The sequence below is a fragment of the Hemicordylus capensis genome, chromosome 1 (genome assembly GCF_027244095.1).
Source record: "Hemicordylus capensis ecotype Gifberg chromosome 1, rHemCap1.1.pri, whole genome shotgun sequence".
In the NCBI taxonomy this organism is placed as follows: domain Eukaryota; kingdom Metazoa; phylum Chordata; class Lepidosauria; order Squamata; family Cordylidae; genus Hemicordylus; species Hemicordylus capensis.
The window spans coordinates 394,111,400-394,138,286 of NC_069657.1; the positions used below are offsets into that span (position 1 = coordinate 394,111,400).

At 40.3% G+C, this 26,887-nt stretch overlaps 1 protein-coding gene across 7 annotated transcripts in view; it reads left to right on the forward strand.

The window, feature by feature from the left end:
• Nucleotides 1–26,887, forward strand: part of LTBP1 (latent transforming growth factor beta binding protein 1) — a 348,387-nt gene that overhangs the window by 199,453 nt on the left and 122,047 nt on the right. For 2 of the 7 annotated variants that reach the window (XM_053303830.1, XM_053303877.1), the window contains 4 exons: nt 3,003–3,236; nt 8,158–8,180; nt 18,897–18,987; nt 21,040–21,135. In XM_053303830.1, coding sequence (XP_053159805.1) covers nt 3,003–3,236; nt 8,158–8,180; nt 18,897–18,987; nt 21,040–21,135 — 444 coding nt within the window. Of the gene's footprint in view, nt 1–3,002; nt 3,237–8,157; nt 8,181–18,896; nt 18,988–21,036; nt 21,136–26,887 lie in introns of all 7 variants that reach the window. The other 5 variants (XM_053303824.1, XM_053303841.1, XM_053303852.1 and 2 more) reach the window with 5 other exon arrangements.

Below are 26,887 nucleotides of genomic sequence, written 5' to 3' on the forward strand. Positions count from 1 at the left end.
GTTCTTGTATCTGTTCTTTATTTAAAAAATTAAGCAGTTGCTTAAATAAACACAGGTACGTTTTTCCTCTGCTGTACAATAACCAGCTTTTAAATTAATGAAAAAAATATTTTTATGTGATGTTTCTTGATGCATGGCTCATATCATATAATAAGTATGAATAAAATGTGAAGTACATGCAGCTGCTGTTTTTTTTAATGCAGAAAACCACAAACCATTGATGTCACTGTTAGGATATGAAATGAATCTTTTCAAAATGTCCAAGTGTTACTGATTGAAAGACTGATTTTCTTAAAACATGTGAAACAATTTCCTATGTGGTGAAGTTTGTGGGTCTTACCCAATTTTTTTTTGAAATTTTGGGCAAGATTGGATCCTGGCCTTAGCATCATAAAGAATGGGCATAAGGCACCAAAGATGGAATCAAGGCTGATAAAGCATTAACTGAAATGAAAAGAGGGAAAGGTTCTAAATATGAAATAGGTTCAGATACAAAAACAAAATTGCCCTGTCAACTCTCAGTAGTCTGTCTAAATATCCAATATATTGTACTACAGCTATTGTATTGCTCTACTATAATTACTGCTACATCATAACGCATTTGTACACCACTAGTAGTACCAATTGAGTTTGTGTGCTACACCTGTTGTAATTTTCCTCAGTTCTATTACTTCCATTAAGCAAACACACACAAACTCAATTTGTATTAATTGTCGCAAAGAAGATCCTTTTAAAATAACATTTGTATGTTTAACCACAGATGCAGCATATATTGAAGATGTGCTCTGCTAACTATAGATTCAGTGGGCCAGATCAGACAACTGAACCATACCATGGAACAGGCCTTTGATCTCCCAAACCAACATTTTCACTCCTCTCTTTCCCCTTCTTCTTCAGTTGTGATAGATAGGTGTGATGTCAGCTGTGATGTTGCTTTGCTTAAACAACAGCTCTATGTGTTGTCAAAACTCAGAGCTGTTGTTTAACCATGGTTTACAAATCACAATCAACCATGATCTGAAACCAGAGCTGAGTCCCAGTTTCAGATTGTGATATGACTGTGGTTTGTAAACCACATTTAACAACGGCTCCACTTAGCAGAAAACATTGTTCAAGCAAAGCAGGATTCTCCAGCATGTATGCTGAGGGAGAGTAGTACCTGGGCACAGGAGAGTTAGTGATGCATTCAGGACCTAACAACCGTACTTGGTTATCTAAACCAGCCCATTGTTTCCAAACTAGGTCAGAATACACCTTCCCTGATCTTGTTGTGATATACAGCTGGAGAGTGAGATCATGCCTTCCTGACCATTGGGCATGCCTGCTCTCCCACCAACACCACCAGATGTCCATGAACATAGCAGTTTAATATATGCATGTACAATCTAATGCACTTAGACATGTAACTGCATAGATTCCTAGAATGTAGGTGGAATATTGATCATACTTCTAAGGTCTGTGTGCATTGGATTTTATGCACATAGGCTCTTCTGAACATTATACTGAAATGTTGATGTGAAGCAGAAGAGGCACTGGCAGATGCAGTCTTGTTCCCCATTGTATGTAGGAAATGATCAGTAGTATTTTGTCTGATCTAGGCCATAGTGTGAGGATAGGTCAGAAAGACAGAAACTGAGACACTAAGGTGTTGTGAGAAGTTAGATATGTGAGAGATAAGAGTTGCCACCTAGCTGTTTTGTAACTGAACTATTTCTATTGCCATTCAGGTGGACAGTTTCTAAATGTGGCCTTCAGGTCAGCAATTGTGAATGTGTATATACAGTATATATTGGTACCCTTTGTCAGCATTATGACTTGCAGGACTCCTGCACATCCCATTAGACAGCCCTGGTGTAGCACAAAGGGACAGCTGAAAAATGATTTAAATGCTCCCAGGCAACAACACAGCACTCCTTTCATAGGAAGTAGAGGGGGAGTTTTTAACCCTTTCACTGTCAACTGTTTTTATTCTCAAAATTGCTCACTTAAATTGCTTTTCTTCTTGCAGGTGGAAAGATAGAGATTCACATATCTTTTCTCCTTGTGGGGGTGGGGAGGAAAGCAGCTTGATAGTGGCAGTTTTGAGACAGAAAATGGCCAGCAGGGTAAGGGTTGAGCCTTCCTTCCCCACTCATCTCTTCTGTGCTGTTTACTACAGTCAGTGTAGACAATACTGAGCTAGTTGGATTAGTGGTCTGGCTTGGTAAAAGGCAGCTTCCTATGTTCCTGTATTATGTGATACCCTGCGAAACATGTACTTTGGCCCTACATTCTTCTCAAAAAGCCCAGGCAACTTCTAAAATCCTACTGTAACAGTCCCTGCCATATCTATATACGATCTCTTGAAGGACAAAATGTAAAGCAAAATTAGTGGACTTGGTCTTGGGTTACTTTATATTAAGTTATTAATTTATTCAGTGGAGCCTGCAGAAGTAATGAATTCTAGTTATTAGTACTACAGTAATGGCAGCAAAACGTAGATGGAAACTCAATATACTTTAAACAATACACTGAGTCATTTAAGTTCTGCAAAACAACATTACTATCATGGTATATTTAAAAATCTGAGTGAAGTATTTAGTCTAAAATCTAAGCATTTTCCTACAGGCAATACATTAAGCCTCAAGGTTACAGTATATTAGGGTGTGCACAGACCATTTGGCATAATTCAGTCTAAATTAAAACTGAATTCGGACCGAACCATAGGTATCAAACTGATCAGCTGGGCTCGTCAGTTTGATGAACCAGTTCAAAGCAGTTTGTGGTTGAACCGCTCTAATCAGCCCAGTTCACAGCCGTCTGGTTCACAATTGAACCAGTTCTGCACATCCCTACCGTATATATGCAACAGTGTTCACATGTATTCTGTGATTTTGGTTAAATATAGACTAGATAATTGTAACAAATGTTCTTGATGTCAGAGATTTTCTTCATAATATTTTCCAGTGTGTCAAAAATATTGCACTTTTAGACTCTTAAATGTTTTCCCATCCCAAATCTAGCTGCTTTTAAGGAAATCTGCCCTGGTGGAATGGGCTATACAGTTTCTGGCTCTCACAAAAACAAGCTATATCATCAACCTTCAGTTAGAGTTCAGCCACCTGTCATTGGCAAGACCCAGATTACTCAACATGTTGCTAAAGGTACTTCTCCTCCACCTCTCCCAGCAAAGGAAGAGCCAGTGGAGGCACTGACCATCTCACAGAAAAGTGAGCCCGAGGTGCCTGTGCGAGAAGGTGAGAGCGGACAAGGATCTTATGATGTAGCTCTCTATATGTGCATGTCTTCTGTTTTCTTTTGTACATTCTTACTATGTAAAGTTCTTACATAAAACACGGGGGAAAAAATAAGGTTAACTCCACAAGTACTTGATTGCATTATTTATTATGGGAACTGGTCTCAGGTGTCTGAGTGTGGGTCTTGTTTGTTGTGTAAAGAATCCTGTCCTTACAGCTAGGAACTGTACCAGGTGACTAGTTCCCTTCAAGCTACATGGTTCTGTGAATCGCTTCTCTCATTCAGATGTTTAAACAAGGGTAAATCTTAGTTTGATTCCACTTTTGTGACCCATACAGAAACCAGATCTTATAGGATTAGTATTAAAATACTGAGAATATTTGAATTATGAAAATCAACAACACCTTTTTGTCATCTCACTGCTTATGTGAAGTATCTCTAAATGTTGGTTTCACAGTTTTGTGTCTCAGTCTTTGCATGGTTTCTGCAAGTGCTTCTAAAATCAGCCGCTTCAAATTGTCCTTTTTTAACATGCTTGACATTAATGCAACAGCAAAGAAAAGCAGAAGGCTTGCCGCATGTGCATAAACAAATGCATTGCCAACACGCTATTGGTGAACAGAACATAGGTGGGTATATACAGATGGCTGTGTGGAGTGTTGTGAAAATTTTTATTCCAAAATGTTTGCCTTTTAAAGTAGTCAGTTTGTGCTTGTGTATGGGGACAGTAGTTGGGAAGTGTCTATGGACAAGCATCAGAAGAATATAATGGAAAACACAGTTATGATCCATTTGACTGCATAGAGCATCAAATTTACTGAACTTATTTCAAAACATTAAAACTTCTTTATTATTCTACAAATCATATCCTGTGCAGGCATATTGAATTGGATTTTCATACCAACACATTTCAACATAATTTGAATTTCGACACAGCAGGTAGCATTTTGAAGGGCTGACACATCCTTCTGAATTGATGATATGTTTTAAATCCATTGTCTTTCAAGATGTGAGTTCTATCCATTTAATTATTATTTTTATAAGTAGAGCTCTACAACATCCTTTTAAGCTTTGGAGATCTACTTTCAGCTTATTTTGCATCTCAGATTGATCCAAATCTAATGGCAACAGGGACTGGGAAAACTACATTTATGGCTGCAGAGTTATGTGTAGGTTAGACCTGCTGAATTAATGTAGCTTTTTTGTGCATAACGTATTTGTGTTTTGCTTGGTACAAGGTCTAATAATTACTTTCATTTTGAGCTGAAGCACTCCATGTTCAGATTCTGCGTTGAATAAAACTAGCCACATTTATTTTTGAATTAGTAATGTTGCATGAAGATAAATAAAAATTAGAGCGATATATATTCAGAAACTAATATAGGCCAAATATTTATTAATTTGAGTTTCTTTTAAAATGATCCTTTTCAAAATATGGGACTAGGACTGACTTGGAAAAAATGGATACTATTCCTTAAGTTAAGGTAATTTATAGTGTAAGAATCATTTTGTGATGAGTTCCTGTGACCCCTTGCTTTGCACACATTACAATTGGCCTCACTACTAAGTAGTCTTCTTGATCTATCATTCAACCAGATTGATGTTTAGCTCCTAATTACAGGTGTGTGGAAAGGATGCCTCACTGTGAACTACATATGGGACTGGTTGGTTGTGTGATGGACCAATTTGATGATTACTTTGGCTCCACATCCAGTTTAATGTCCACTGAAGCTGTCTTATGGCCACGGATGGCTTTTGATCATGTGACTTGACCTCCAGTGAATAAAGCAGATTCTGTTAGGAAGACCTCTTGAATATATTCCTTGTTCATCCTGCTAATGTATATCTTAAAGTCAGGGCAAGGCAAGAAGATATATCTGTAATGGCTTTCTGCAAACTAGCACAGTTACAGCTACCCTGGGGGATGTGTTGGTGACCAAGACTTAGTGCCGACCTCTAAAGAAGCATAATGTGCTCCTTAGATACTTTACTAACTTACACAGCTACTCTGTGGCCTCCTTGAGAAGGGGCAGCCTTTCTCCTGCCCTCCTATAGTTGTAGAACATGTGAGTTATGTTGTTTGCATTATCTATGCCCCTTTGTCTTTTTTTTGCCCCCCCCCTTTGGGGGGCGGGGGGGTTCTGTACATATGTTCTCAAAACACAATATGTTGACAGGCCAAACCTTTGGCTAATTCAAGTTCAGATTGTTCCAGGGCATCTAGTCATTTTCAGTGAATTCACATGAGTTGAAAGTTTCAGTATTTAGTGCCAAATATTTAGGGGGCCAAATCCTAGAGGTGAATCTATTTGACTACGAATCCTATCTTCTCTCTTTTTTTCCTTTTTGTCTTTTCTTTCTTGACTATGCAAACATCAACTTTTAACAAGCTACATAGTATGGTTATCCCAACACTTAGAACTCTATAATTTCGCAGTTATTGGGGTATTTACCAGCATCACCGACCTTCAGTGGAACTAGATGTTCTGATTTCATAATGCTTCCATGCAAGTTTAATTATTTTATTATTATTTGATTTGTTTGTAATACCACTTTTCAGGCCAAGGCTTCTCAAAATGGTTTTGTTTAAGTGGACATTGTTTAAGTCCATTGACTTTGATCAACTTAACACTGATTTATTAATCCAATTATTGTGCATTTCAGTACACCAAGTACTTTGCAGTCCTTATTCATCTTTACAACAATCTTGTGAGGTGGACAGTGCCATTTCTATTTCAATGAAATATCCTGAAGTGAGTCTGTGTGTGAGCTGATATTTAATCTACTTCTGAGCCACACCTCTGCTTAGAGATCAGACTAAGCCTTTTTAATAAGGTAAAACAGAATTTCTCAGGCTCAGCTTTTCTCAAACTTGGGTCCACAGAAGTTGAAATATGACGCTCATCATCCCCAACATCCAAAGGTCATGGAGGCTGCAGATAATGGGAGATGTAGTCCAGTAACATCCAGGACCCACATCTGAGAACCCCTGCTCTTGCTTATTGCCATAGACACACAGGACTGGTTCAGAAATAATGTGAAACCACCGTTAAACCTGGTTCCATGTAATGTCCATGAGGTGCAGAAATGCATGAGAGGAGAGCTGGTCTTGTGGTAGCAAGCATGACTTGTCCCCATAGCTAAGCAGGATCTGCCCTGGTTGCATATGAATGGGAGACTTGATGTGCGATCACTGTAAGATATTCCCCTTAGGGGATGGAGCCACTCTGGGAAGAGCAGAAGGTTTCAAGTTCCCTCCCTGGCTTCGCCAAGATAGGGCTGAGAGAGATTCCTGCCTGCAACCTTGGAGAAGCCGCTGCCAGTCTGTGTAGACAATACTGAGCTAGATAGACCAGTGGTCTGACTTAGTATATGGCAGCTTCCTATGTTCCTATGCTGCCTTCTCCCATGCCCACGTTTCTATTTCTGTTTAATTTTATTTATTTATTTATTTAGTGAGTACATTTGTATAATATTTGAAATAGCCCCATACAATAGCCCCATACAAAAAGTCCCTGGGCGGTTCGCAATCTAAGTCCATTAAAACATTGACTTAAAACAATTTAAATACAATAAAACCCTAAAAACTGAAGCTTTAAAACTATAAACTAAAAAGCCTGACTAAACAGGTATGCTTTTAGGTCCTTCTTAAAAACATTCAGAGAAGGGAAACTCTAATTTCATTAGGAAGTGCATTCCAGAGTCCTGGAACAACTCTAGAAAAGGCCCGGTTTCGAGTTGCCACCAATTGAGCCAGTAGCAACTGCAGCCGGGTCTCCCCAGACTATCTTAACAGGCGGTGGGCTTGATGAGGAAGAAGGCATTCTCTTAAATACCTTGGACCCAAGTCATTTATGGCTTTCTAGGTAATGGCCAGCACTTTGTATTTCACCTGGAAGCTTATTGGCAGCCGGTGTAGTTCTTTCAAAATGGGTGTAATATGATCTCTTCGGGCAGTCACAGAGACCAACCTGGCTGCTGCATTCTGTACTAACTTTTGGAACTACGTACAAAGGCAGCCTGTAGGGAGCATTGCAGTAATCAAGCCTGGATGTTACCAGCATATGCACCACTGTTTTAAGGTCATTTATCTCCAGAAATGGACATAGCTGGCAAATCAGCTGAAACTGTTAGAAAGCACTACTGGCTATTGCCTCAACCTGAGAAATTAGGGAGAGGTTTGGGTCAAGAGGCACTCGCAGACTACAGATCTGCTCTTTCCAGGGGAGTGCAACCCTGTCCAGAACAGGCAAATATAAACCACTTCCTAAGTCTTGACCTTCCACAATGAGTACCTCTGTCTTGTTTGGATTCAGCTTCAGTTTGTTCTCCCTCATCCAGCCCATTACCACCTCCAGGTAGGTATTTAGGGAAATTAGGCCAAGTTATTAGAAATATATTTGGGTGTCATCAGCATACTGATAACACCCTGCACCAAATCCCCTGATAATCTCTCCCAGCGGTTTCATGTAGATGTTAAAAAGCATTGGAGACAGTATGGAGCCTTGCAGTACTCCATACTGGATTTAGATTATAATAAATCAAGATTGGTCGTGACTGATCAAAACCAACGGATCTTAGTTTATTCTAACATCGTGTCATGAAATAAACTGAGCTCTATACTCAAGATTTGAAGCGAGTTATAGATCATAGTTTATTTCAAGTACGCAGACTAAATCAAGATTGTAACCTAAATCAGGAGGTGTTCACACTGTAATGGAAGAGGGATGAATGTGTGTTCCTGAGCCTCAGGGACATTGTATGGGGACAGGCGTAACCGTGGTTCTTCGTTACATTTGAACCAGCTTATACAAATAGATTTAGAATGCAAAAACAACACAACAAAAGACTTGTTTTTATGTACTCCTTTTCACACTAGTTAATTCCTTTTCTTTTTCTTTTCTTTCTTTCTGGTTTTAGTGGGAACTGCAGCCCCAGATCAGGTAACACATACATTGCATACAGTTTTGCATATTTGTAAAAAAGAAAATAAGTTTGAGATCCTTGAGAATTACACGGACATGTAATTATAGGAAGAAATTGTTTACCCGTTGAGTTTATAGAAATTAAAACTCATTGGTTAATATCCGTACTGCTGAGTACATTCTGGTATATAATCTTTTTAAATTACAGACAAAAATTATTGATAACAAAGAAAAAGTATTAATCATGTTATCACTCTTTGGTGGCCTCAGTTTAGCATTCCCATTCAGCACAGCTCTTCAGCATATATATAACCAAATTCAATGGCAAAAAACCTCAAATAACTGCAAAGTTAAAGTATCAGGGCATTGTAACAAAAAGACCAAGGCAATGAAACTTGTAATTCCTATTTTCTCAATGGCCATCAGGTATTAATAGACCCATAAATGAATAATTCATTAATTGAACAATATATTTAAGGTTCACAATATCTAATATAAAATTACATATGAAAAATATGTAATGTTATTTTCACAGAAGCCTTCAGTTTACCTGTTGAGGTTACAGGTCATTATTAGTTCAAATGCTGACTGTGGATAGCAGGAAGTAATCAGTTCTGCATTTCTTTCTTGGTGTGTGAATTCATAAGAACACTGCTGGATCAGGCCAATGGTCCATCTAGTCTAGCATCCTGTTCCAACATACACCATCCAGACACTAGTAGGCCATGGGGGCAACAGTTCTTCCTTGGTGTGTGTGTGTGTGTGTGTGTCCGTGTCCCAGCAGCTTGTATTTAGAAACATACAGATTCAGTACATCGAAAATCAATTTTGCTATAATGGCTAATAGTCACTGATTAGCCACAATTAATTTGTCTAATTCTTTTTAAAGCCACCTAAGCCGGTGGCCATCACTATATCTGTGGCAGCAAATTCCATAAGCTAAGTATCGTGTGAAGTATTGAAGTATTTCCTTATGTCTGTCCTGCATCTACTGTCAACCAATTTCATTGGGTGACCTCTATTTCTTTCCCAACACCATTTATAATTCTATAAACCTCAGTGCTGTTCCCTGCAACTAAGTTGCCTTTCCCCCCCCCACACACTAAAAGGCCTCAACTGATGTGAGAGACCAGAAAACTGCTGCAATTAAATTGCATCTATTTGACTTAAAGGTGGTTTAAGTCAAAGTTAGCTATTCAACTTAAAGGTGGTTTAACTAAAGCAGTTTAACCAGCATAGTCCAGATATTCCAGGTCTTGACACAGTGCTCCATGGAAATGCAAGGGACTCAACAGTTGTGGAGGGAGGCCAGCAGCAGCCTGGGTGTTAGCTCTGCTGCGGCCCCCTCAAGCCCCGCCCCTGCATCTGATGTCAGACACAGGGAGTGTTGAGCCACGCCCCCACATCTGACATTAGGCATGGGGGTGTGGTTTTGCTCCCAAACAGGGCCGCATGGCCCTGTTTAGGAGCTCGGTTGGCCAGTGCTGCTTTCACAGCATGGCCGGAGTTACTCTCCCTGCCTTTTAAAGGTAGGGAGCGCTGCTCCGGCCACATGACCCCATTTGGGAGCTAAATCGGTCAGCGCTGCATTCGCAGCATGGTCAGGAGCGGCTCTCACTGCCTTTAAAAGGCAGGATCAGTTTGGGAGTGAAATCACGCTCCCCACTTCTGATGTCAGATGCAGGAGACCTGTCTGGGGCCGCGAGGCATGGCCCCTGAGGGACAGTGGCCTGGGTTCTTTGGACCTGTTTGCCCAATGGTGACTCCATCCCTGGGGCTCAGCAATTGCAGTTAACTCCTTAACCGTGCTTGCCATAATCATGAGTATGCATTGTGTGTTAACATAAGCCATGATTAGCTTTAAGCATATTAACTTCTAACTAAAAGAAAAGGATCCTTTCTGGGGGGAAAGGATGAGGGGATTTTGCAGTGAAGAGCACAGGAACTCATGTCAGTGAGGAGGTCTACATTGGTCCAGAAAGAAAAATATTGCCCTGCCCTATAAAATGTCTGTTATTATTTACTGACATTTATATTATTATTATTTCCATATTCTCCCTTATTTAAATCTAGTGTTGACTCCCTTTTCACATCTGCTTGACCTTTTCTTAAGAAACATGTTGGTTTCTTAAGAAACGTACTCTGATTTTGAAAAAAAGAGATATAATTAATTGGGTTTGCTCATGGGCTTGCACAAGCCCTGTCCTTTGCAACCCTGTGCCATTTGGCAAACAGCTTTTGAAACTTTTCCTCGTTTCAACAGTTGTTGTCATGAACCATAGTGCGCTGCTGTTCAACTCATTCAAGTCAAAAGTCTCCCTAGGTCCACAAAATTACTTGAGTGGTTCTTTGTTTCCTGGCCATTGTAAAACAAAACATGAAAAATAAACCATTTTTACTTTAAATTGGTACAATGAACTGCAGGAAAATCTAATAAAACTGATCTTGAATATCCTATTTAGACTGTAGATTTGTCATAAACATTATTTATGCTCCATTACATTCAATAGTTTTTTTTTTCATTGTTCAAAGTTAGCATGCCAGTAGTGTGTTTAAATATTCTAAAGTGATATCTTGAGGCAAAACCCACACATTTCTCTAGCAAAGTGACATGGACCTTACCTTATCCACCTTCATGCTCTCAAAAGTACCTAACAGCAACAAACTACATGCATACCTGTGAGCCAAATGCTATGTGACCCAACTTCTGGCAGTGCCCTTTCCCTGTTCAGGAAACATTGCCACTTCTCAGTGCTTTGACTAGATTTCCTGGACACAGGTGAGGCAGCATTAACAGTAATATCATGATCTTTGGGCCATGTGGTATATGGCTTCCAGGCACACCTGGTTTGTTGGGGTTGAATTGCCCACACTGGTACATTCAGGGGAGCGTCACTTCAGCACAGTAGGATACTTTTATGGATTGTGCCATAAGTAAACACTTTTTTAAAAGTTCATGGTCACAATCCAGAAAAGTCTTCCAAACATAAGAACAGCCCTGCTGGGTCAGGCCCAAGGCCTATCCCAGCATCCTGTTTCACACAGTGGCCAACCGAGGAGAGCTGATCTTGTGGTAGCAAGCATGACTTGTCCCCATAGCTAAGCAGGGTCTGCCCTGGTTGCATATGAATGGGAGACTTGATGTGTGAGTACTGCAAGATATTCACCTCAGGGGATGGAGCTGCTCTGGGAAGAGCAGAAGGTTTCAAGTTCCCTCCCTGGCTTCTCCAAGATAGGGCTGAGAGAGATTCCTGCCTGCAACCTTGGAGAAGCCGCTGCCAGTCTGTGAAGCCAGTACTGAGCTAGATGGACCAATGGTCTGACTCAGTATATGGCAGTTTCCTATGTTTCCTTTGTTTCCTAGATGTCTCTGGGAAGCCTGCAGGCAAGAGTTGAGGGCATGCACTCTCTCCTTCTGTTACTCCCCCGCATCTTGCCTCTTAAGCTGGAGGTGGCCTATAGACCTCAGACTTGTAGCCATTGATAGACCCTGTCCTCTATGAATTTATCTAAACCCTCCCGAAAGCCATCCAGGCTTTCATCACATCTTGTGGCAGATAATTCCAAAGGTTGATTATGCGTTGTGTGAAAAAAGTACTTCCTTTTGTTGGTCCTAAATTTTTGGGCAATCAGTTTCATGAGATGACCCCTGGTTCTAGTTCTATGCTAGAGGGATACAAATTTCTCTCATATCAACTTTCTTCACATCATGCATGATTTTATAGACCTCAATCATGTCTCCCCTCAGTCGTCTTTTTTCTAAACTAAAAAGCCCCAGGTGTTGTAGTCTTGTCTCATAAGGAATGTGCTCTAGGCCCCTGATGATCTGTGTTACCCTCTTCTGCACCTTCTCCAGTTCGATAATGTCCTTTCTGAGGTGTGGTGACCAGAACTATGCACAGTATTCCAAATGTGGCCACACCATAGTTTTGTATAAGGGCATTATAATATTAGCAGTTTTATTTTCAATCCCCTTCCTAATGATTCCAAGCATAGAATTTGCCTTTTTCACAGTGACTGCACATTGATTCAGCACTTTCAACGAGCTGTCCACCAGAACCCCAAGATCCCTCTCCTGGCCAGTCACCAACAGCTCAGACCCCATCAGCGGTCATGTGAAGTTGGGTTTTTTTGCCCCAGTATTGCTCCAGTATCCATTTTGTTGCCCACTCCCCTGGTTTGGAGAGTTCTTTTTGGAACTCCTCACAATCTGTTGTAGATTTCACTACCCTAAAAAGTTTGTTCTCATCTGCAAATTTGGCCATTTCGCTGCTTACCCCAACTTCTAGATCATTTATGAATAAATTAAAAAGCCCTGGTCCCAGTACAGATTGGGGACCCCACTTCTTACTTCCCTCCATTTAGAGAACTGTCCATTTATACATACTCTTTGTTTCCTGTCCTTCCAGCAGTTACCGATCCACACATGAACCTGTCCCCTTATCTCAAGACTGCTAAGTTTTCTCAAGAGTCTTTGATGAGGAGCTTTGTTGAAAGTTTTTTGAAAGTCCAAATTTACTATGTCAACCGGTTCACCTTTCTCCGCATACCTGTTGACACACTCAAAGAACACCAAAAGATTAATGAGGCAAGACTTACCTCTGCAGAAGCCATGCTGGTTCTCTTTCAGTAGGGCCTGTTTGTTTGTTTGTTTGTTTGTTTGTTTACTACATTTGTTCTTTCACCCTATCCAAAGGCTATGGAAGGTGCACAACAACTATGGGCACTGCACAACAACAACCTGATGTTCTTCTGTTTGCTTAACAATTTTATCCTTGAGAATGCTTTCCACTAATTTGTCCAGAACACGTGTTAGGCTAACCGGCCTGTAATTTCCTGGATCCCTCATGGAAAATTGGTGTTACATTGGCTATTTTCCAGTCCTCCAGTACAGAGTCTGATTGTAGGGATATTTTTTTCAAGGAGGTCAGCAATTTCACATTTGAGTTCTTTAAGCACTCTCTGGTGGATGCCATCTGGCCCTGGTGATTTGTTACTTTTTTAATTTTTACAGAGAGTTTAGAACATCCTGTCTCGTCACTTCTGTCTGCCTCAGTTCTTTAGCCTCTGTCCCTGAGAAGCTCAGTTGAGGCACAGGTGTACGCTCAGTATCCTCTGCCGTGAAGACAGATGCAAAGAACTCATTTAGCTTCTCTGCAATCTCCATGTCATCCTTAAAAATCCCTTTCATTCCCTCAGCATCTAATAGACCAACTGCCTCTCTGGCAGATTTCCTGCTTCTGATGTATTTAAAGAAGTTTTTGTTATTCCCCTTGATGCTTTTAGCTAAATGTTCCTCAAACTCTCTTTTTGCCTCCTTTATTGTCTCCTTGCATTTCTTCTGCCAGAGTTTGTGTTCCTTTCTATTCTCTTCATTTGGGCAGGCCTTCCAATTTCTGAAGTAAGTTGTCTTCACCTTTTCAACTTCCTTGACTTTACTTGTTAGCCATGCTGGCATCCTCCCAGACTTGGTAGTACTTTCCCTCCTTTATGGCATATATTCTAACTGGGCTTCTGTTATTGTGGTTTTAAAGAAACTCCATGCATTCTGGTGTGAAGTGGCTCTCCTGATTTTCCCTTTCACTTTTCTTTTCACCAAACTCATTTTAGAGAAGTTTCCTCTTTTGCAGTTCAAAGTGTCTTTGTTAGACCTCCTTGGCAATTCTCTCTTCACGTGTATTCTGAATTTGATCACACTATGGTAACTGTTCCCTAAAGGTTCCACAACACTGACATCTTACATCAGGTCCTGGGTAGGGATGTGCATGAACTGGTGCTCGGCAAGTTCAGCGGGGAGGGATTACCTTTAAGGAGCAGGAAAGGTACACACACACACACACACACACACACACACACACAGCATTTCCCCTGCTGATGCTGTCTCCAAAACACACCAGCCACTTCCAGTCCAAAGCTGACTGAGGCAGCAAGGAGCTACGCTGCCACTCTGCGCCAGCGGTTTTGGAGACAGCGCCAGCAGAGGAAACGCTAGGGGGGTTTCCTCCCTACTTGTTAAAGGTAATCCCTCCACTGCCAAACTGGCCCAAACTCTGGACCTCCAAACCAGTTTGGCAGTCCAGAAAGGACCACCAAAACAGTTCGTGCACATCCCCAGTCCTGGGTACCACTCAGCATTCAGTCAAAAGGTCACCTTCTCTCTTGTTGGTTCCATGACCAACTGTTCTAGGGCACAGTCATTCAACATATTTAGAATTTGGCCTCTTTGTCATTATCAGAATTTGAATTTACCCAGTCTGTGTGTCGGTAATTGAAGTCACCCATTATTACAGCTCTGTCTCTCTTTGACACTACCCTGATTTCCTTCTGCAGCACCCAGTCATTGCCAGCATTTTTATCCAGAGGGCAATAGCACGCCTCTTGTACCACTTTTCCTTTCAGGCCTTGTATTGCCACCCACAGAGTTTCTGTGGAGGACTCCAGCCTTCCTAGATTTTCTAGCTTGTGAGATTCTACCCCTTCTTTAATATACAGTACTACTCCACCCCCAATTTGCCACTCCCTGTCCTTTCAATAGAGTTTATATCCAGAAATAAGAGTGTCCCACTGGTTCCCACTCTTCCACTATGTTTCTGTTACGCCCATTATATCTATGTTTTCATTAGCAACCAAGCACTCCAGCTTGCTCATCTTGGCTTGGGGTTTCTGGCATTGGCATATAAGCACGTATACACTAAATTTCTTATCTGGGGTGTGCTATCTTTCTATTGGCCATTTGATCTCTTTGACCAGCTAGCACATCCTCCTATCTGCTCTTTATGTGACTCTACTCTGTCCCCTTCTGTTTTATCTGAAGTATTTACATCCTCACATCTTAAGGGATGGTATTTGCCAAACCGGATATTGTCCCGCTCCTGTCGGCTATCCACCAGGTGTCATTTGAAAAGCTGCTCTGTGACTGTTTTTATTTTAAGTGCCAGCAGTCTGGTTCCATCTTGGTTCCAGTGGAGCCCGTCCCTTTTGTACAGGCTTGCTTTGTCGCAAAATGTATCCCAGTGCCTAACAAATCTAAACCCATCCTCCCAGCACTATCACCTTATCCATGCATTGAGACCCCTCAGCTCTTCCTGTTTCATTAGCCCTGTGCATGGAATAGGTAGCAATTCTGAGAATGCTATCTTGGGGTTCCTGGACTTCAATACCCAGCAGCCTAAATTGGGCTTCCAGGACCTGTCAACTGCATTTCCCAACATCATTGGTGCCTACTCAATATTGTGGGTTGTTGAGCTTTTGGGTTTTTTTGCACATTAATCTGTTTACCTTTAAATATTTGTGCCCTCAAGCTACACATTTGTGGGAAATGCTTGATGACATTTAAGATATTATATAACATATACGTAAATGTCATTATTAAAGTATTTCTCCAACATTTGTATAACTTTAAAAGAAAATTAGGCTATTAGTATGGTATGATTAAAACATAATAGAAAGCATTTCTTTTTTTAATAGGAGACATAATCTCTTCTTTTAATTCACTTATAGACCATCAGGGTAGATCCACAGTTTCCCTTCATCCAGAACAAGGAGTTTGAAGAAAGACAAGTTTGAGGGCACAAATATTTAAAATTTAAACAGATTAACAGATTCACATACTATTTTTAACACTTGTACTGTCTTCCTACAGTACATAGTACAGTACAGTACAGATCTGTACACAGGCACAATTATTTACATGTTATGTTGAACATAGGTACAGATGTACATGTCCTATTTGTACCCAGGTTTACCTTTAAAATGAACACAAAAATTGTGTGTATTCAGATATCTGAACACAGGTACAACATAATGTCTGGATAGGTCTTTCTTGTTGCAGAGTAGGGAAACTGGATATCATCCCCAGTGTCCCATGGTGGATAACATATGTAGGTAGTACCAAACAATAAGCAGATTCCCCCCCAATCATATCAAGTTCTCAACATTTTTTCTTTGTCGTTTTCTTAAAATCCGAGCTTGCTTCATACCTAGTGCCACATTACAAAACAGAAACTATGTTGGGACTATACAGATTGTTCAGGCTCTCACTGAATTCTGTGGGACATAGGGACATAGGAAGCTGCCGTATACTGAATCAGACCATTGGTCTATCTAGCTCAGTATTGTCTACACAGACTGGCAGCGGCTTCTCCAAGGTTGCAGGCAGGAATCTCTCTCAGCCCTATCTTGGAGAAGCCAGAGAGGGAACTTGAAACCTTCTGCTCTTCTCATAGCAGCTCTGTCACCTGAGGAGAATATCTTAAAGTGCTCACATGTGGTCTCCCTTTCAAATGCAACCAGGGCAGACCCTGCTTACCTTGAGGGACAAGTCATGCTTGCTACCACAAGACCAGCTCTCCAGTCTGGGATACATTTGAGAAGAATTGGCCTGCACTCAGACTAGTATTTTGCTAGCACAGTCTTGTCCAAGCACTTGGATGTAGTGTAAGGAGATTGCATGGAGAAAGAATGTCTGTTGCAGACTAGTTCTTGTGTTAGCAGAATGTTATACAATTATACAGGTACCTTGTCGCACAATATTATGTGTGTTCCAGAGAAGGTCTTCCACTAGCAGTTGCACAATCTCACAGAGCACCACAGCTTCACACAGCTCCGCAAACTTCTTGAGTGCATGCAGATTCTCTTGTGTTGCTATAACACAAATATAGATGTCAGCTTTTAGCACTTGACCCTCAGGCCAGAGACAGGTTCACCAGAAATATAGGGCAGGTTTAAGCTGAATCTATACTGACTCTGGGCACACTCTTTTACAGAAATCTGAGTATAACTAGTACCTAAATAAGTGGCTACCACTCTCTCATATATAATAAAAGGGAAAGGACTCACAAACAAGTGACCACATGGAGGTCTTGTTCCTACAGAACACACACAGGCATTTTGCAAGCCTCATAATAATGAAGCACACACATAATAATGAAAAGTATTGTCTTATATAAATATGTAAGATACCTTTCATCACTCCAAAGATGCAAACTCTGCAACAAGAGGGAGCCAACTAAGCTCAAGAGTCGGTCTACGTATTACCTGCATCATGAAGAAACCTTGATGGAGTCCATGGCAGGCTGAGGAATCCCATGTTACCTGAAGGGTCCACTTGCTCCCAAGGGTTCCTGCCTGCTTGGCGAGGTCCATCCATGGTCCATCCATCCTTGGCGAGGTCCATCCATCCATGGCAGGCTGAGGAATCCCATGTTACCTGAAGGGTCCACTTGCTCCCAAGGGTTCCTGCCTGCTTGGCGAGGTCATCAGAGGGGGCTCTTTGTGTGCCGACAAAGAGGGAGCCTCGGCTGTCATGCATGCAGGATAGGGCCTTCTCAGTTATTGCCCCCAGACTTTGGATTGCTCTCCCATTTTACTATTTTTATTGTGTAATTTGTTTAAACAATTTATAGTTTTGCATTGTTTTAAACGTTTTGTAAACTGCCTTGAGATTGTTTTTATGAAAGGCAGTATGACAATTTAACAAGAAATAAAAATAAATGGTCAGCAGCTGCACTAATGGTATGAAAAAAGCCACAAGATGGAGGCTTTTCTTTACATTATAATGGTAAGATATAGATGGGCCCTTATTGCAAGATATCAAATCACTTTCCCAAAAGGCATAAGACACAGATCCCCTTGCCACTGCCTTGCCCCCTTCATCAACAGACCCTGCCCACCTCCTGCCACAGCACCACTGCTGCTGCTTTTTGTTCTCACCTCAGCTACCTCCTAATAACCCTTGCCATCACTGCTGCCATTTCCCCTCTCCAGCAGACAAACCCTAAAATTCCAGGCACTCCACTCCTTATCTCTCCACAGCCCATACCATTACTGGTGTCTTTCCTTTGGCTCCACCTCTTTTTCTTCCCCGTGAGAGGAGAAATTGAGGACAAATTCATACTGTATTTCTAGCTTTTATACACATCCTTTTCATTTTATTTACTGAATTGTGCATGAGCAAACTGTGTGCTGTTTCTAAACCACAGTTTGGCTGCCCATTATTATTATGTAATAATGTACATAATCACAGATGTTGGCCCTGCCTACAGTTATGAGTCACAATTTCCAGTAGTTTTAATGAGAATTAATTCACATATCTGTGCAGAGGATTGCAGCCATGAGGATCATTCAGCATGCTTAAGTCCCATTGATTGTAATGAGTCTTAAATGCCCCAACCCTTGTGCTGAATTGTATGTATAATAATAGCTCTGGTTAATGATGTGCTGAATTCCCGCCTATAAAAGATATTCTGTTAGTCTTACATCCAAGCGTATTTAAATGAGCAGTGCCTGTACAAGGATATGCACTTTCTAAATCACAAATCTACAGATAAACATCTTTGTGACTATATGTATCATATAAAATATATATTTAGGAGGTACATCTTTACCAAGTTGCAATGAAATCATGGTTCATGAGGGCTGCTGCTGAATGGAAAGAGCAAACATGACAGTAAGACAATGCTAAATTGCTTTTACTTTAAAGCAGGGCTTCCCAACCTTGTGTCTCCAGAAGTTATTGGACTACCATCACCCTTCGCCACTATGGTGGGAATTATAACCCAACATCATCTGGGACCCAAGGTTGGAAACACCTGCTCTAAAATGATGTGCTCCCTGTTTACTGTTAGCATGTAATCCTATGGAAACATTTTTTCAAGGCAAAACTTCCCCACAGACGTAGGTAAACTTACTTTAAAATACCGTAATCAACCCTTTAATTTTTAACCATTCTTTTAGGAATTAGTTTCACTTGATGACCGAGAAAAACCTGGTCAACCTCAGCTTTCTCCTGGGATTTCAACTATTAACCTGCATCCACATTTTTCAGGTAGCTGTTTTTGACTCCTCCGTTAGTGGAAGAGAACCTTGTAAAACAAGGAATAGAGTAATCCCTCATGGTGTCTATATGCCATTCTTGCTAAATTTAAGTTCTGGGTTTTAAAAGGGAGGGCTTAATCCAGTCAATTTTATTTGCCTGAGTGATCCTTGCATGAACTCTCCCCTCTGAAGCCAACCAGACAATTGTTCACAAGACTGCTTTTTAATGTCAGTAAGGCCTGATGTGAATATAAAGCTAGATATCTTCTAGCTATGGTTAGGAGCAGTGTTCTCTCTAATTTTCTTCATCTGTATGTGGAATGGGTTTTGTTCTGGGCGGCAGTATCAAGGCAGTGTGTGCACACATGCATTCAGAGTAGGACTTTCCTGATTCAACCTGGGTGGGATCTAAAATTCACTGAGCGGACATCAAAAAACGTGTTAGCGCGTGCACGAGCGCACACCTTAGAGGGAACACTTGTTAGGAGAATAGGATCATATCCTTTGCTGGTGCACTTCATACTTTCTCTTGTCCTAGCAATGCCCCCTCCTTTCCCTGGTTAGTATTAACTATGATGCATCCTTATACATTAGTGCTAACAATAGTTAGTTTTTAAGGCAGGGTTTTAAAGCAAAGGTAATGTCTGGTCTGCAAACTTCACTTATTGAATTGTCAGTGAGCTTCCCTTACTGATTCAATCATTATTAGAATTTGGTTAAAACTTACCATGGCTAGTGTTGCACCTGTTTAGCAGACATTGTACTGTACCACAGTTAATGCTAAGCAAGGAAGGGAGGGAGGGGAGAACTTGTGTAAGTAAAGGGAGAAGGGAGGAGAGCTGAGCATGCCATCCTGCATCATGCTCCTGGTTTCTTTACCATGGTTACGTCTGCACTGTAACATCAATAAATGTTACATCTGTACCACACCTAAGAATGGGAATGTCTTCAGACTGTTCTCTATCCAATAAGAAAGCAATCCAGTATGGCATATCTTAGCTCAACTGTAGTATGAGTAATTATTGAAGAATCATCGGTTAACCATTGCAATATTTTTTAATATTGCTGTCCTAATCAGTATACAAAATAACTCTGACGTTATTGCCTTGGTTCTTGCATTCTAACATTACACTTCAATTTTGTTGTAGATCAAATAGCAGGAATGTTCAGGAGAATGTATATATGATGGTCAAATTGCATAATTACTCTTATTTATACTGCGCACTGATAGTACTTTTCAATGTATACTTCAGCTTATAAATACATTCTCGGCTTGTAGAGAACATAGAAAAGAACCTTCCCATCTGGCAGGATGAGCTGGTAAAAATTTTTAGTAAGCAATTTTATTTTATTTTATTTTTATTCCATCTTTCAAAGAAGACTGGAAAAAGATAATGTGCCCTGAGGCAGCAGCTCCAATGTTTATGCAGGAGCTCCAGTGTGCTCATGGAGTCCTGTGTGGCTTTGGATTGTGGCCACAGAGCACAAGCCATCAAGAACTGCTGATAAGTCCACTGAACTCAATGGAGGTTGTGCAGCAGCTGTGCCTGGTTGATTGTGCCCATCAATTCTGTGTGCATGAGCAGGAAATGGAGATGCACATGTTTGAAAGGATGTTCGTTAAGAAGTAGATGTAATTGAAATGGTGAATAATTCAGAAGTCATTGTTTGTAACTGCTTGTAATGGTTCAAAAATAGAACAGATTTACTGGGGCCATTGTGCATACTTAACAGTATGCACAATGCACACATTAGAGACGTGTGTTTCACACCTGGCAAGGCTATAATGATTGAAGTGATTATACATCTTGCACTGCGCTATAGATGTGTTTTGTGTTTCAGCCACTAAGAGGAAATGTGCAGTTCCTTCATTTTTTATTTTTTATTTTGCTTTTTGCTTTTACACATTGATGATGTGTAACATGTACCTGCTAGGAGTATAACAAATGAAGCAGTCCTTCCTACATTTTTCAATTTGTGATTAATTCAGTAAGCCATGCATGTATTTTAAAACACATTTTCCTTCTATGTAAATAGTTCTATCTTTTCTTCCACACAGTAGTAGTTGAAAAAACGTCTCCTCCTGTGCCTGTTGAAGTTGGCCCAGATGTTTCTACTTCAAGTGCTAGTCAAGTAATAGCACCAACTCAAGTTACAGGTATGACATGTATTTTCCATGCAAAAATGGCTAGAGGTACAAATGGGTACATGTTCTAAACCAGCTGAATGCTATGAGAGCCTTGGACAGAAAGTATAAAGCAGCAAAACACCAGGACATACTGAGCCAAAAAGTTCAGTTTAGGAGGACAGAACAATGTTTTCAGTCTCTCTGAACGTATGTTCAGGATGCAGCGTGTACTTACATAATTGTGTGTGAAAACAATGGAGGGGTAGGAGGTCACACTGAGGAATGCCAACCATTACATTACATTATCCTGGTCCTTGAACCAGTTAGAGTGAATTCACATGTTCATATCCCATGACTGCGATTTTTCTATATGCATCTGAGGACCACTTTGAGCCTCTTCACATGCAAGTGTGTATTTGCATTCATAATTTATAATATGCTTTTTGATGGACCATTATCAGAGAGGCATGTTATCATAAATGATATATGTGACATGACCCATGTATTTAACAAGCATGTGAAAAGGGCACATCTGAGGCATGGTATGTGAACATGTAAATCTACTTTTACTCCATAGTGAGTTATTGGGATATCTCACTGATTTCCGAAAAAACTATTAAGACTCTTCAGACATAAGTGTTCTTAAAATCGCTTCCAATATATGATCTATAACTGGATTATGTGTAAAAATAAGACTTTGTAACATTAGTTTTTACTAAGTTTTAGTAAATTTCAGCCATTTTTACTGAGGGTAACCTCAGCTTTAGATGCAATTTTCACCACGTTAATTTGAGTATATATTTGAAATGACTTGGATCTTACCTGCTCAAGAACCATCTCTTTATAGCCCATCACAATCTCTGTGGTCAGGTAAGAGGGCCTGTTTGCAGTTCTTTTGGGGCAGAAATTTTGATTATAGAGGCCACATTGAAGGGCGTTCTTGATGGCTGCTCTCCAGCAGTGGACCATTTAGATCCCCTTCAGAGCCCAAGTGTCTTCTAGAAGTGATATAAGAGCTTCTCGTCAGAGTAAGCACAAAATAGCTGTGCTGGAGGTCCTGTTAGTAAAAGTGTCACGTTTAATTCCTGTATTTTAGGACTTTAATTAGGACCTATCAAATGTTGTTACAGATCCAGAGATTTAACAAATGATCAGGAAATGGAAATATGCCAGACTGATCATTTTAGGAGAACCTCTGACTATGATCCAATGTAAGACCATCTCAGATGTTATATTTGTATGGTGTTTATTTAAGACCTGCATTGTCATCCACTCAAACAGTAATATTTGAAGTAGCTAGCTGTAAATGCAAGTGCACTATGTACAGTGCACAGGTCATGAGCAGGGTGAAGGATTAAAGTTAACAATTTCCTCTAAATTGAGATTTGAAATTTGTTGCTTGTTGCTGCTCTACTCTTATCTTCTTGATTTCCCTTTGAGATGCATATAATAATCTGTTTTTGCACTTTGCGTATCAACGTTCTCTTACACCTCATTGTTCAAGTTACCTCTTTAGGCTTACATGTTATCAACATAGTTTTGGTTACTTTACAGATCTTCCATGGAGGCCAAATTACTACAATGTGGATGTTTTTAAAAATTGACTTGCTTGGGATTAATTACTTTGGGGGGAATACGTGTATAGTACATTGATTTACAAGCACAGTCACCTCTGGAAAATATTACTGCACAAAAGATATACTAACGTTTTCTTTTTAGTATACATTGCTTTCGTTATTAGTGACTGTAGTATTTTCCCTACTGTGTTCATCTTATGGCTTCTGTCTGCAATTTGTAGGAAGCTTCTTGTATGGTCAATAATTTATGGTCCTCTCATCATGCATTTAATAGTCAGAAAACTTGATATGTCAGGCATTACAGCTTTTAAAACTGGTACACACACTTGTTTCTGCATTGCACAATGTAGTGCACAACGCACACACTTCCTTCCCATTCCTGAGTGGTATAGCATCTTATCATGAGCATCTGTAAAGACGATAGCAATGGTAGTTTTCAGTGGATCAAATAATTGCAACATTGGTTATGATATTTCTGTTTCCGCTGGAGTCTGGAACTTTCTTTTATACTCCTGGCATCAATTTATCTTTGCAGAGGATTTTTCTTAGTTAAGTACTACCAGCTGTGTGGTTTGCTATAAACCTACTGATATATTCTAGCATACTTTGCAATTTCTGAATTCCGTTTTTATCTCTGTCTCTGAACTGTCTATATTTGTTGACTCATTTGACAGTATTCCATTTGTGATTAAGTTTATCAAAAAGCAGTTGCTTTCATTTCTTTTTGAATTTACACATACAGCACCATTTGTAGGCTACATTGTTAGCTAGCTTACTCAACTGTGTGCTTGTTGGGTGGTCTTGACCAGGTCACTCTCTTTACCTCACAGAAATAGGACAAAATATGTAAAATATTCTGCACATGAATAAAAGGGCTATGGAAATCATAACTGTTGTTCCTTCTACTAATATTAATGCTGCAGCTGCTGCTGTTGTTTGGTGGTGGTGATACTGTATTGCAAATCCCAGAAATTTCAGTTCTGAATATTCTGTCGTGGTGCTGCCTGGGTGAAATGTGGCATTAGTATTCATCTGAGTGCCATAAGGCTGCCTTCTCTCAACATTTAGGACAGAACATCTTGAGGTAAAGTAACTTTCCGAATTGAATAGGTTCCATAAGGCAATTTTAGGAAGCAGACATTGTACAGAAAATGCAAACTATTGAACTTTCTGTGTCCTTGGAAATCTGCCAGAATGTTCTGGTGCATAAAAAGAATGTGCATCTTGACATTATTAGCAAACATTGCACATCCTGAGGGCAAGAGAAAAGTGACTTTTAAATTTCTTATTAAATAGTTTCATTTGTTTATACTGAGGTAGTCTCCTTAATGGCACTGTTTGCTCTTGGCACAATCTGCTAGAATCTAGAAGTCATAGGTTGAGCTTCCATTCTGATGACAAGTTGGCTGGCAAAGGATTCCTAAAGGAGTGCAGCTGTATATATAGAAAACCACCACACTAGCAACTGTTACTTCCTTGTAGATTCCCATGAACCCATTACCTTAGGTGACCCAAAATGAACTCAGTGTCTGGCCCACCCTGCTATATAGAAGGTTACATATTGAACAGGTAATGACAGAGGCCAAATTTCTAGATAAGCTGAGTGACGGTGCCCTAGAGCAGTTGGTTATGGAACCAGAGAGAAGGCGACCTTGGAAAATCCTGAGTGGTGCTCATGACCTGGTGTGAGATGTCAGTGTTGTAGAACCTTTAGGGAACAGTGACCATAGTGTGATCAAATTCAGCATACATGTGAGGAGAGAATCACCAAGGAAGTATAACACAGACACTTTGAACTGCAGAAGAGGAAACTTCTCTAAAAAGAGAGGTTTGGTGAAAAGAAAACTGAAATGGAAAATCAGGAGAGTCACTTCACTCCAGAATGCATGGAGTTTATTTAAAACCACAATAATAGAAGCCCAGTTAGAACGTATACCAAAAAGGAGGAAATGTACCTTTAGGTCTGGGGGAGAATGCCAGCATGGCTGACAAAGTCAAGAAAGCTATACAGGGGAAGAAGAATTTCTTCAGACATTGGAAGGCCTACCCAGTTGAAGAGAACAGAAAGGAACAAAAACTTTGGCAAAAGAAATGCAAGAAAACAAAAAGGGAGGCAAAAAACAACAAATATTAATGTACTACTTTTCAACAAAAGTTTCCAAAGTGGTTTACATTGAGAATGAATGAATGAATAAGAAAGATGGATTCCTCTCCCCAAAGGGCTCACAATCTAAAAAGAAACATAAGATAGAAGCTAGCAATAGTCCCTGGAAGGGTACCGTGCTGTGGGTGGATAGGGCCAGTTGATATCCCCCTGGTAAATAGAATCACCTTCTTAAAAAGGTGCCTCTTTGCCCAGTTAGCTAGCAGGGAAAGAGATTTTGAGGAACAAAGAAAACAAAAGAGAATTTGAGGAACATTTAGCTAAAAGCATCAAGGGGAATAACAAAAACTTCTTTAAATATATCAGAAGCAGGAACCCTGCCAGTAAGTGATTGATCCATTAGATGATGAGAAAGGGATTATTAAGGAGGCTACGGAGATTGCAGAGAAGCTAAACAGGTTATTTGGATCTGTCTTCATGGTGGAGAATACTGAGCATATGTATATGTGCCTAAACTGAGTTTCTCAAGGACAGAGATTAAAGAACTGAAGCAGATAAAAGTGATGAGAAATGACATTCTAAACTGTTCGTAAAAAATAAAAATTAACAAATTTCCAGGGCCAGATGACATCCACCTGAGAGTCCTTAAAGAACTCAAATGTGAAAGTGCCAATCTCCTTGCAAAAATATCTGTCTGTATCTATTTATCTATTTAACATATTTATATACCACCCAAAACTTCTACCTCTGGGTGGTTCACAACAAAACAGTACAAATTAAAACAAAATTAAAATGTTAAAACATTAAAATAATTTAAAATTAAACACAATGTTAAAAACTGTAAGTCTAATTAAAAGCCTGGGTGAACATATGTGTATTAATTGCCCTCTTAAAAGTTATCAGAGGTGCGGAGGCTCTTATTTCAGTAGGGAGTGCATTCCAAGCAATACATTCTTCATGGTGAAGAAGAATGTTGAAGAAGAATAGGCCCTTAAATACCCAGGGCTTAACCTGCTTAGGGTTTTATTGGTAATAACCAACACCTTGTATTTTGCCAGGAAACATCAGCAGCCAGTGTAGTTCTTTCAAAACAGGAGTAATATGGTCCCCTAGATTACCCAGACACCAACCTGGCTGCCTCATTCTGGACCAACTGCAGTTTCTGGACTACGTACAAAGGCAGTCTCACATAGAGCACATTGCAGTGGTCAAGTCTGGTGGTTACCAGCAAGTGTACCACTGTTCTGAGGTCATTTATCTCAAGAAACGTACTCAGCTGGCATATCAGCCGAAGCTAATAGAAAGCACCTCTGGCCACTGCCTCAGCCTGGGAAACCAGGAGAGTTTTGGATCCAGAAACACCCTCAGACTGCGTATCTGTTCCTTCTGGGGAAGTGTGAACCCATCCAGAGCCGGCAGATCAAAAAATGTCTCCCAAGTTCCAACCCCACACAATTAGTACCTCCATCTTATCTGGATTCAATCTCAATTTGATATCCCTTATCCAGCCCATCACCACCCCCAGGCAGGCATTTAGAGAGGTTATGCCTTCTTCTGATGAAATAGATTTGTGTGTCATCAACATACTGATAACACCCTGCACCAAATCTCCTGATGATCTCCACCAGCGGTTTCATAGATGTTAAAAAGCATTTCAGACAGTATGGAGCCCCAAGGGACACCATATAAAAGTTCAAATTTTGAAAAGCAACAGTCTTCAAGAGAAACCATCTGGAATCTGTCCAAGAGGTAGGAGTGCAACCACTGCAAAGTAGTGACTCAACACCCTCAGATGCTCCGGAAGGATACTATTGTTGATAGTATCAAAAGCTGTGGAGAGATCCAAAAGGACTAACAGAGTTACACTCCCTCAGTCAGTTCCTATTTGGTTATCATCCATGAAGCTGACCAATATATAACTTATTCCTACAGTCAGGCTCTGTACCAGAGGACTGTGAATTAGCCAGTGTAACACCCGATGTTCAAAAAGGGATATGGGGACATCCAGGAAATTACAGGACAGTTAGCATAACATCTGTTCCAGGCAAATTGATGGAAAGCATTCTCAAAAATAAAATGGTTATGCACATAGAATAACAGG